At 31.8% G+C, this 12,784-nt stretch overlaps 1 protein-coding gene across 1 annotated transcript in view; it reads left to right on the top strand.

Moving 5' to 3' along the window:
• ATRNL1 (attractin like 1) overlaps nt 1–12,784 on the top strand; it is a 691,263-nt gene that overhangs the window by 180,399 nt on the left and 498,080 nt on the right. Inside the window, exon 19 of the mRNA XM_065893763.1 lies at nt 3,547–3,684. Within this exon, the coding sequence (XP_065749835.1) occupies nt 3,547–3,684 (138 nt within the window). The remainder of the gene's footprint in view (nt 1–3,546; nt 3,685–12,784) is intronic.

Below are 12,784 nucleotides of genomic sequence, written 5' to 3'. Positions count from 1 at the left end.
CATTGTCTTTTATTTCTGTATCAAAGGCTTGCAAACGAAGGTGTGATGGCCAAACCTGGTTGACTGCCTATTTTTGTAAATAAAGTTTTATTGGATTATAGCTATTATCGATTGTTTGTGTATTGTGTATGGTTACTTTTGTACTGCAGTGGCAGCAGTGGTAGTTGTGAAGAGATTTTATGGTCTGCAAAGCCTAAAATACTTACTGTCTTGCAGTTTACAGAATCAAGTTTTTCCAGTTTCTGTTCTGTGTGACCTGAGTTGAAGAAGTATTTCAAGGGTCCATTTATGTCTACTTTTGCATGAGGCTTTTCTTGTTTACAGAATAGGTTTTAACACTATTGTTTGATGTTGGGGTTTCTCTACTATATGGAAAGTGTGAATTTCAACCCAACCCATATGATCAGTATAGGCTTTAAGTTCTCACAAGTGACTTTTGTCTTTCATACATTCTTACCCACGTTAAGGTTCCTTTCTGCTTCTTTGGGCTTGTGATGTATTTTAGTACCTTTTTCACAGATAGGGGCTACAATTGAAGGCTTTAAGCATTTTAAATATGGTTCAGTTTAGCTCTCTATTTTGAGTATGCCAGAGATTATATCTCCTGGCCCTGCTGGGTTTTGACCCATACCTATTAGCTGTTGTTAGTCTATCCCCATGTATAGTAAAGTTCTGTCACTAGCTCACACTTCTCTTTCACATTCTTGTTTTGAATCCCTGTTTTATTTTTAGCAATGATAATTCCCTTTTCTTCTAAAGGGCTCTGTTTTGAAAAAAAGTTTTGGGTAAATTTTAGCCTTGATTTTCTGTGTATATATTTTTTTGAATTTTGTTGAGAATGCCAAACAGATACTTTTCAATGTTTTACATCTGTTTTAGAGAGCACATATTTTTCAAAATGATGTACTTTATTTGCATATGAAGTGCTGTGTTTTTCATTATGTTTTATTTTCATCTTTTTCTGTTTGTGTGTACATAGATGAGAAGCCATCTGGGCTGGTTTTTAAATTTAAACAAAACAGTGTGGATGACTTCTCTGTAGTTTCATTCATGTTCCAGAACCAGGTTATTATTAGAACCTTTCAAGTTACAGTGTATCCTGGAAGAACTATTAGATACAAGCTTACATTACCTGTTGATCCAACCCCCTGATGGCAGTGGAGAATAAAACATCATCATAGGCTTTATAGTATATCCTTTTCCTGTGTTTGATACAGCCATTATTATATCTGGGTCGTGCTTTCTATAACATACCTTATCCTTTGCCATTGCTGCCATACTAGTTATAAGCGGCAACGATGACTGTCCTTTTTTTGCTGGAAATTTTGCCAGCAGTTAGGTCTAAATTATACCAGCTTTCTGTATGGTATATTCATTACTTGGAACATTAGACTTTCCTGTATCTCATTCTAGCAGCTGATATGCTTCTTGGTTGCACCATGGCCCAGAACTGCCTTCAGAACTTGTCGCTTTCAGGAAAGTTACAGTTGAGTGGCATTATGCCAGGAGTCCTCTTTTAATTCCCAGAGGTATAGTAGGTTAATACTTTCTAGTTTTACTTACGTAGTTGTCATCATACCCCAATTCTTGTTGTTGTTGGCAAGTTTTTTTATTATTACACTGGTAATCTATGAGGAGGATATTAGATGAGATTGGTAAATTTAGTCATTTTATTCAGAAGTTAAGACATTTGTTTTTCTGATGAAAAAATGTAGCCAGGGTTTCATAAAAATGCTTATAGTAACCCATCTCTTATTTTGACTTTTTCAGATAATGCTTTACGTGTAGTGAGCACTCAATAAATTTTGTTTTTACCTGAGTGAATTAATTAATTAGTGGTTTTACATAAAATTTTCGATGAAAAAATAGCTTAAAATTTTAAGCACAATGTTAAAAAATTAAAGTTCTTGTCATTATTTTTCCTTATTATAAAAGTAATATGAATTTATTGTAGAAAACTGATGATGCATAAAAATCTTACTAAACTAAGATAACCATCATTAACTTTTCCATGGGCATATTAATACATTTAAAACAAAATTGTGTTCATTCTAAATATATTGTTTGAATCCTTATTTTGCTCAATTTATTATGAATATTTTTCTTGTTATTAAATTTTCTCCTAGCTGTTTCATAATGTAATATAAAATTTGAAAACTATATTGTAATTTTCTCAGTTTCATAAAGAGGAAGATTACTCAACATTTTTCCATGATGACTGCATGTCATTTCTATACTATGTTGCAATAGAGTTATGCCTCTGAAAATTTCTGTTAAGATATAGGTATTTGTTTTTTACTTTTTTTTTTTCTTTACTCTTTGATGTTAACTCATGTTGATGACCTTGTGCTAGTCTCTTGGGATTTCCCTCTTACTTTCAAATTTTCTACGTACAATAGGTATGAGATTTAATGTCTGGTCTTTGATTCATACATCCTGATTGTGCATTTGTTTCTGCCATTCGTTAAATGTATGACTTTGGGTAGTTGCTTAATGCAGGCCTCCTGATCTTAGAAAGAACCCTAAAAATAGTACCTTCCACACAAAATTGTTGTGAGGCTTAAATTATATAATTCATGTATGCCACTTGGTTCACTATCTAGCCATGGGGTAGTATTTACAATATTTTAAAAACTGATACAAAGTGTAAATGGACCAAGCAGAATATAGATGCCAGCCACAAACAACTGCAATCGACTAAACATTAGCTTTCTTGACTTGAGCGAGAGAGAGCTCAATTAAATGCTATCTTAGTTGTAATAATGATGAAAATGATTATGAAAGTGACAATGATTATTGTGTTTCCACAAGATGTTACCAAACTAAGTCAGTATTATGCCCCCAATAGACACTAAACATGAGCTTTCATATAGGAACTTTATCTCTCATCTGAAATTTTAAAATTCTATTGTAATATTAATATGAAAACATATTAGACCTCATATTAAGAAGACATAAAAAAATCTTATGCTTTAAATCTGTTTCTGTTTAGTTCACATTCGAATAGAATTTTAATTAAGCCTTGAAGCTTTTCTTGCCCAAAGAAGATAAACATTTATACAAAGTAATTTAAAAGTGCTGTGTTTGCTAATTTTAAACTAATGTATTTTCTTGAAGTAAGGACTTATTACCACACAATTTTCTATATTTATTGATCCTTTTTATTATATGTAAATATAATTAAGATGCATTTTAGCATTCTTTGTCAAAGGTCTTTTATTTATTCCTGTTAATATACATAATTGTCACATGAATCTCTAAGGAATATGTTAAAAGATATTTCCTCCTTAGCTATAACTTTTATGTTTCACTTAAATTTCCAACCCCTACATTTTACAGGTCATATGCAAAATTTCAATACAGAATTTATTGTATATAATGTCCTAATTAGTATTTTGAGACACACATTAATAAAAAACTTGGGAAATGCCCGTTGGACTCTGCTACCATTCAGATTTGTAAAATAAATTCTTTGTCTTGATGGCAGTTATACTTGATACCGTTATATAGACATTAAAATTTTTTTCTTTTTACTATTTTCCTTAGCTTGCCAGTGTAATGGACATAGCACTTGCATCAATAATAACGTGTGCGAACAGTGTAAAAATCTTACCACAGGAAAGCAGTGTCAAGACTGCATGCCAGGTTATTATGGAGATCCAACCAACGGAGGACAGTGTACAGGTAATTATTTTTTCTTTCACTTCAGTGTATTTTTACTACAGAAAAGAAAATTAAGAAAGATGTGCCTCTTGTGGAAAAAATATTTTATTAAAGAAGTTTTTTTCCATTAAGTCTCAATAGTTTTGGAAGGTAATATATATTTATTAGGGACTATGAACTATAAAAGTTCTGTGATATACTTGCTTTAAGAAAATCTTACTTTTTCTTATTTCAAAATGAATACATGATTACTATAGGAAATTTAGCAAATGCAGATAAATTAAAAATTACCTGTAATCTTACTATTCTAAAATAATCACTGCTGATACTTTGTTTTTTAATAATAGTAAGTTATCATTTTACATTTTACTTTAGGAATAAGAAATAAAGGTTTTGTGTATGCCTTACATCACGTAAGTTTTTTTGTTTTTGACAGGGTGATAATATAACACAAGGTTTAAGAGAATGAGTTTAGAATCAGTCCTTTGCCGAAATTCCAACTCTGCCACTGTTTAAATGTATGGCTTTAGTTAATTCACTTAGCATCTCAGTGCTTCATTTTTCTCATATGTAGAAGGAAGATGATAATACTTCATTGGATTATTGTAAAGATCAAATGTGATCCTATGTAATAGAGTCACATATAATAGGAATTGAAGCACGTTAAAAGAGCATTATAAGAGCTAACTATTATCATATCATTTTTCGATCATGAAACCCTTCTTTTCTCTATTTTCTCCTCTGTCCTGCTGCTTCTTTCTCCTACTTATTTTTTTTTTTTTTTTTTTTAATTTATTTTTATTTTTTTTGCGGTACGTGGGCCTCTCACTGTTGTGGCTTCTCCCGTTGCGGAGCACAGGCTCCGGACGCGCAGGCTCAGCGGCCATGGCTCACGGGCCCAGCTGCTCCGCGGCATGTGGGATCTTCCCGGACCGGGGCACGATCCCGTGTCCCCTGCATCGGCAGGTGGACTCTCAACCATTGCGCCACCAGGGAAGCCCTCTCCTACTTATTAAAAAAGAAAATTTGGTCTTTCTTTAAAAGATTTCCTTGAAATTTTTTTTTTTTCAGTAATCCTTCTTCATTTCTAGATTAGTCCTTGTTCCTTAAATCTTTAATCTACTTTTTCTAAATGGAATAGCCTGTAGAGCACTCACAGAAAAGCCTCAGTTGTTAGCTGTGATAAGATGAGAAATCTTCATAGAGAGAGTTGGGCCTGGGCCTTTAGATAAAACTTTTTAACACTACCTGCATATTAAAGCCACCTGGAGAGCTTTTAAAAAATACGGATGTCTGGTTCAATACATAAATAATTAAATCAGTCTCTTTGTTTATCGTAAGGTGATTCTTGGTTCTTTTCAAAGTCTTCCCAAACGATTCTAATATACACTCAGGATTGAGAAACACAGAATGATGAGCTGTGCCTTAGAGTCAACAAAACTGCTCTGGTAATAGCAGGTTTGGTGCTGATTGAAATTGTGTAATATGGAAAGCTCTGCCCTGATTGAGGCTGTAATACAGAAATTGTTTGACGCTTGCATTTTCTGTGTTCTAGGCAATGTACTCATAGCTTATATTCATTATCTCATTTCAGCTGTACAACAACTGTATGGGAGAAGTCACAATTATCTCCATTTTACATACAACCAAATACACAAAGAAGTTAAATAAAATACCCAAATCATACTGCTAATAAGAGGAAGAAAGTGTCTGATTCTTAGGCCTAACTGTTAATGCAGAAGTGGTGTTAATACGGACAGGGAGGATCCAGTAGCCCTTATTAGCCAAAAGCCACAGCTTAGTGCTGTGTTCATTGTGTACAGAAGCAGCAGTAGAAATGTGTACAACGGAATCCACAAAGTGTAGACCTTACCTAGTGGAGTCATAGTATTTTGTTATTTTATGTTTATTAAGTAAAAAGGTAAGGATTTTGGAGCCATCCTGTTTTCCAAAAAGCTTTTTACCACTGAATTTTCTATAGCCAAGAATTTCATTGGACAAAAAGTGTATTTCAGATAGATTATTTATGTTATATATATATATTTATAAATGTTTTGTTTCCATAACTTTAAGACAAAAACACGCCTGGGTTGTTTTTTTTCCACATTGCAATTTATATGTGTTTGCAACCTTTCATATATTTAATATACAATTGTTGTTTTAATTTACTTTTATGAAAATGATTTCATTTACAGTCTCCAAATTATTTTAATGCCTATATAATAGTCCATGGGGATTTTGTGAAGTAATTTACTTCATATACTTCCATTATTTATATATTGCTTCCAACCGTAACCCCATTTTTAGCAGTTTTTAAATTTGAGGTCAAATTCACATAGCATAACAGTAACCATTTTAGGTATACAATTCAGTGGCATTTACTACATTCATAATATTGTGCAACCATCACCTCTGTCAAGTTCCAGAAAATTTCCTTCCCTCCAAAAGAAAGTGCCATACTTATTAAGCAGTCATCCCAGTCCCTGGCAGTCACTAATCTGCTCTTTCTTTATAAATTTACTTATTCTGGATATTTCATGTAAATTGGATCATAAAATATGTGACTTTGTGACTGGCTTCTTTTACTTTGCGTAATGTTTTTAATGTTCATTCTTGTTGTAGCATCTATCAGTACTTCATTCCTTTTTGTGGATGAATATTATTCCATTATATGGATATATCACAATATTTTTACCCATTTATTCATTGATGGACATTGGGGTTTTTTCCACCTTTTGACTATTGTGAATAGTGCCGCTATGAACATTACTGCACAAGTTGTTTTTGAATACAAGTTTTTAGTTCTTTTGTATATAAACTAGGAGAGGAATTGCTGGGTCATATAGCAATTTTATGTTTAACTTTTCGAGGAACTGCCAAATTATTTTCCATGGTGGTTGCACGATTTTACATTCCCACCAGCAACGTGGAGGATTCCAATTTCTCTACATCCTGGACAACAGTTGTTATTTTACATTTTCAGAAACTTTTAGCCATCCTAGTAGGTGTAAAACTATTTCTCATTGTAGTTTTGATTTGCATTTCCTTAATGACTAGTGATGAAGTTGTTGGCCATCGTATATTTTTTTTGGAGAAATGTCTATTCCAGTTCTTTCCCATTTTAAAACAATTTTAAAAATTGTGGTAAAATGTACATAATATAAAATTAGCCATTTTAACCATTTTTAAGTGTGTAGTTCAGTTTCATTAAGTACATTCACATCGTTGTGCAACCATCATTACTATCCATCTCCAAAACTTTTTTCATCCTGCAAAGCTAAAACTGTATAACCATTAAATAATAACTCTTCATTCCCCAACACCAGCCCCTGGCAGCCACTATTTTACTCTTTGTCACTATGAATATGATTACTCTAGACACCTCAAATAAGTGGAATTATCCAGTATTTGTCCTTAATGATTGGTTTTTTTCAGTTAGCATAATGTCCTCAAGGTTCTTTCATATAGTAGCATGTGTCCTTCCTTTTTATTGCTGAATAATGTTCTGTTGTATGTATATACCGCATTTTTAAAATCCATGCATCCATTGATAGATGCTTGAGTTGCTTCCACCTTTTGACTATTGTAAATAATACTGCTATGAATATGGCTGTACAAATACTTGTTTGAGTCTTTTTGTCTTTTCATGTGCATATTGGCCACTTGTATATCTTCGGAGTAATGTCTTTTCGAGTCCTTTGTTCATTTTTTTAATTGGGTTATTTGGTTTTGTTGTTGAATTCTAAGAGTTCTTCATATATTCTAGTTATGAGGTCCTTATCAGATAAATGATTTGCAGATATTCTCCTGTTCTGTAGGTTGTCTTTTCACTGTCTAGACTGTGTAGTTCAAAACACCGAAGTTTTAAATTTTGATGAAGTCCAGTCTATCTCTTTTTTCTTTTGTTGCTTGTGTTTTTGGTGCATATCTAAGAATCCATTGCCAAATATAATGTCATGAAGATTACCAAAGTATTATTTTAATTTTTTGCCAACATAGGCAAAAGGAACGTTTGAATAAGTATATTAGCTAAAAACTGTTTTAAATTAAAATAGTAAGTTTTATCATTCCACCAGGCATAGTGCTTTTAGAAATATGTTTCCCTTTGGGGATGATACTTCTCTGCTAGGTTTAAGACTAATTCAGTTATTTCATATTATTTTTGTTGCTGACATTATACATGTGGAAAGCTGAGGTACAATGCAATAGAAAACTAAAGAGAATGAAAGATAAATACCTTTCTTATTCACTGTTGCACATTCCCTGGTAGTTTATGAAGCTTTAAACAATTCCTTATAGTTTCCTTATTTCCTAAATTTGGCAAAATTGTATTTTTCTGTCTATGACTTTTCTACAGTGATGTGATATATGAAATTCATTTTTATTTCTTAGGGCCACATTAGCAATCTAACTAAATAAACAATATGTCACATCTTGTAAATTATATTTAATGTGGCAATGGCTAAAATCAGTTTATAAAATATGAGAAGTAAAAGTTTTCTACTATTTTTTCATTTTTAGTTCACCTTATTGAGAAAAGTTCATTTTTTCATTATTAGTTGCACGTATTAAAATTCAAAGTCCATGGTGATGTTAAGGGAAATAAGGAAATAGATTTATATTTGAATGGTAAGGCTTTAAATGTACTGCAGATTTACATACTCTTTTAAAAAGTCGGCCTACTAAAGCCATTTAACTATGTTGTCAATATATAAATGTACTTGTAGACTTCCTTCAGATTGTTTTAAAACTATATTTATAGCTATTCTTTTAGTACAATTATTGAAAGTGCTTTATTAAAATTATTTTATTTCTTATTAATGTTCAGGAAGATTCTCTGTTACAGACTTGCTCTGGCATTGCTTATCTATCTATCTATCTATCTGTCTTTGTAGCCATAAAAGAATCTAACATTGTTAAGAGTTTGGGCTTTGGAATTATACTGATTGGGTCCATATTCTGGCAATGGCACTGTCACCTTGGATAATTATTTAACCTCTTAGTGTCTCATTTTCCTCACCTGCAAAATGCAGCTAATTTAATTTACTGTGAGGCTTAAATAAACATATGAAATAATTTGTATTTCCAGCAAATGTTAACTCCATAATGCAAATTATTATGGTTACTATTTATAACATCATTAGGCTTAAGTATGTTAATATAAATGTATGAATCAGACTTTTGGGACAGTATTATTTTTGCCATGTTATCTCCAATTTAACATAAATTTTAGTAAAAGAAAATAAATGAAAGTTTCATTGAATAGAGTAATAGCTCAATGTGCTACAACAGCTCAACACTCAATATACTGTACTACTTTGCGATGAAGGATTACCCTTGAATTCCATAATTACTGATTACTTACTATATGCAAAGTAGTGTGTTAGGACTTACTAAAATTTATATATGGTTGACTTGAACAGCACAGATTTGAACTGTGCAGGTCTACTTATACACGGACTTTTAAAATAGTAAATACTATAGTACCACACTATCCACGGTTTGTTGAATCTTGTGTATAGAAGATGCAGAAATGTGTATAGGAGGAACCTGGTATATGGAGGAACTGCATATATTGAGGGCCAACTATAAGTTATACAGGATTATCTATTGCACAGAGGGTTGGTGTCCCTAACCCCCTCCCTATTCAGGGGTCAACTGAACGTTGTGTAGGTGCTGTAATAGTGTTATGTAGAAGTTGAACAATAGAATCAGGGACAAAGAGATTAATTTTAATGGGAGGACCTGGGTAGGCCCTTGAGAGTTGAGGCAATTTGCATGCTTCAATTTTCTGTAATTATTATTAGCTGCATGTTTTTTATTATAACTTGTTCTAAATGTAAGAAACTAAGCTATAATGTTATTAATCTTAAAAATATTTTAATATCTTTACACGTATTTGTTTTGTTTAATTACTCATAAAAAATGGACTCTAAGAAAAAAGCTCCCCATGTGAAGTATGCAGACATTTAAAAAATTGCAGTCTTGTATGACTAATAGGTTTCTTCATCTAAGTCTTATCATTTTTAGTTACTTTATTGTAAGATGTCTAATGGGTTTGGTTGGTGTTATGAATAAATTCTTTTCCTTTAACATTGCATTCATAACTGGTTTCAGTAAAATGTAATTTTGTATTTATTTATGACTTTTAGTTCATTTTATTATTCTTTTTCTAGGTTCTTAAATAGTATATAATTTTCTTTCTATATTTTTTACTTTTAATAGTGATAAAGAAACTCTTAGTTTTCAGGTTGAGGAAAAAAAGTTCTTTCAACATAGTAACGGTTTTGTTTTTACCTTTGTTTCTTATTAGCAAAACTTATGTTTTTCGTTTTGGCATATTATTAATATCTGTCCATAGCAGGCTTTTACAGAAATATTTAAAACTTTAATAAACACACTGGGCTATGACACAGATATGCTCTGAGACTTGAGGGTGGTAAAGAAGATAAGTGAACTCTTCTTTCTCTCTACTAGGATGGGAGATTTTTTTCATTTTAAACCCTTCTTACATATTGCAGATTGTTCAGAGAAGCTGAAAGTTTATAATCAAATGAACTCGAGCATTTCTGCAAATAAATGTAAGAAGTTTAATTCTCTCAAAATGGAAGCATTGACCTGAATAATCTAAAAATGCAGATAAATGAAAATCACTTGATATGGAAATCTTGTTTTTATTAATTACTTTGACACAACAAAGTTGAAAGTTTGTATTTTCTGAGTACATGTTATCATCCTGTGTGGCAGAGAAAAGCCAATCTGAGATTTTAAATATTTCAAAGAGTGGCCGTTAAATGAATAATTACGTAATTACATGTAGCTATTTAGTATATGATATAGTCATGATGTTATACTTTGATCTAAAATTCTCTTCAGAATGACATTTTTATGTAAATTTAAGAAAACAGGAGAGCCTTTTAAAATCATATAGAACTGCCTGTTTCAACTGCATGATTAAACAAAGTCTTCATTGCATAGCTTCTGTAATATTTGTAGCTAGTTTCTCTTCTCTGTATACTAAGTTTTTGAAACTTTGTTTTCCTTGTAGAAGTGTTCCTCTATGTCAGATTGCTCAGTAACCCTGTTTTCTTTATCTACTCCATCTTTTCAAACTCTTTTCATCCTTTTTGTTCTCAAAAAGGAAATGTTAAGGATGAGAAGAACTGCGTTTATGAAAACTGTTTGGCCCTGACATTGTCAGCTATTTTAGAATGACCTTTGATTGTGGGTTATTAGAAGATGCAGTTTACTACTCTTTTCTCTTAGATTCCTTTTACGAGAACTGTCCGTGGGTTGAGTCTCATGTAACGGCTAGAGATATTAGTCACTGAACTTTTAAGTGCTGGGGAACTTTGCCATGCATGGCTTACTTTGACACCTTTCTCAAGATCTCCTTTCCTACTTTTTATTTGCACAAAGTTCTACTTTCCACCTATCCTAACTTAAAATAAATTTTTACTTCGACTTTTGGCATTGGGTTAGTGGTTTTTAGGCTCCTAGACTCGATGTTATAGACTATCTCCATCTCTGATTTATCAGTTTTGACCATGAAGTGTGTCACTTGAATGTTTTCATTAGTAAGTTCACTAGTATATCTCTTACGGAATTAAACAAAAAAGTATTCAATGGTTTTAGGTCTACAAGTACAATACTTACCTATTTGGGTCAAGATAGAAACCATTATTTTATCTAAGTGTTCAATATTTCTCTTTAATTTCACTTGATGTGATGCTTATCATCATGTATTGCTTTAGGTTTTATGTTACAAGGATCTGGCACTATTGTTTTTTTTTAATAAGTAAGGTAAGAAAATATAATTTAAAAATAAAAATGGCTCTTACCCTAATCTACAAAGGTTGAGGAATTACTATTAGCTTCAAATGACAGGCCTAGGATGAAAAAAAGTAAGGGGTGAATTTAAAGTGGGGCATACTTCTTGTATTCTAAAACATATAAAACATTTATTTAGTATGTTACAGAAAATTAGAGGTTAACTAAGAAACTCTAAGCATGTACTTACCTTGTCCTGATATGTAAAGGTTTTTTCAAAACCAAAATCAAGCTAAATACCAATTTACATACATACTTTTTCATATCTCAAAAACTACTTAGTGATGGTGGGGAAGTTAATTATATATTAGAAATGCCTAGAGCAGGTGTAAAAAAGCACCAGCATAAATATTCTCTTAAATATTTCATAAACATATCAAAATGCTCCTTAACATATTATTTAAGAAGAAATGCCTTTTCTTCAAATGTTCATTTTTATATATTAAGACATGAATGCAAGTATTTGCATTTCTCTTAATCACATATAATTTTTTATACATTTTATCTTGCTTTTTCTTTAAAGGCCTATTTACTGATTTTATAATAATCACAGTCTATACTTGTAGGCTTTAATGCAAGTATATAAACATTTAATTGTATGTTTAGTGAATAGTGCGGCCTACTTTATTAAGCAATTTTAACTTATTTTTTGACTTCTTATTAAGCATTTCTATACAGGCCACTATTATTCAAATCAATGTTTATAAACTGAATTCAGTAACTTTATTATTTAAAAAATGTTCTCACTTCACCCGCATTTTGTTAATGGTAATACAATTCTTTGGGGGCTCAATTTTAATGGTACCTTTGATTCCTTCCTTTTCTTCAACCCTTGTATTCTGTCCCAAGCTGATTCTGACTCTGCACTGTCTCTGACACCTATCTCCGCTTTTATATTCCATTACCTTTATTAGTTTAGGCCCCCATGATTCCTCTTCTCTTCCACTACTGTTGGATGTTACAGATTACCTAAAGTGGAATAGGTTCTTATTAAGTATTTGTTGAATTAATGAATGATTACCCTGTATATATGCAATCTCTCCATTTGTAATCCACCCTTATATCTCCTTTATCGGAAGATAAAGACATAGTTTTCTTCCCCAAAACATTCAGTGATTTTTATGACTATTTCCAAAATCTTTCATTGCCTCCAAAGTGTCTGTGAAATAAATTGAAACCTCCTTGACAAGACGTTCAAGGCCTTTTATGCTCTGACCCACAGTGATTTTTCTGGTTTCATATCCTACCATGTTTCTCATATTCTACCACACCTTTACTTCTCTTTTTCTCT

This window comes from Phocoena phocoena, chromosome 16 (genome assembly GCF_963924675.1).
Source record: "Phocoena phocoena chromosome 16, mPhoPho1.1, whole genome shotgun sequence".
In the NCBI taxonomy this organism is placed as follows: Eukaryota; Metazoa; Chordata; class Mammalia; order Artiodactyla; family Phocoenidae; genus Phocoena; species Phocoena phocoena.
This window is presented reverse-complemented; position numbering and strand designations above follow the sequence as displayed.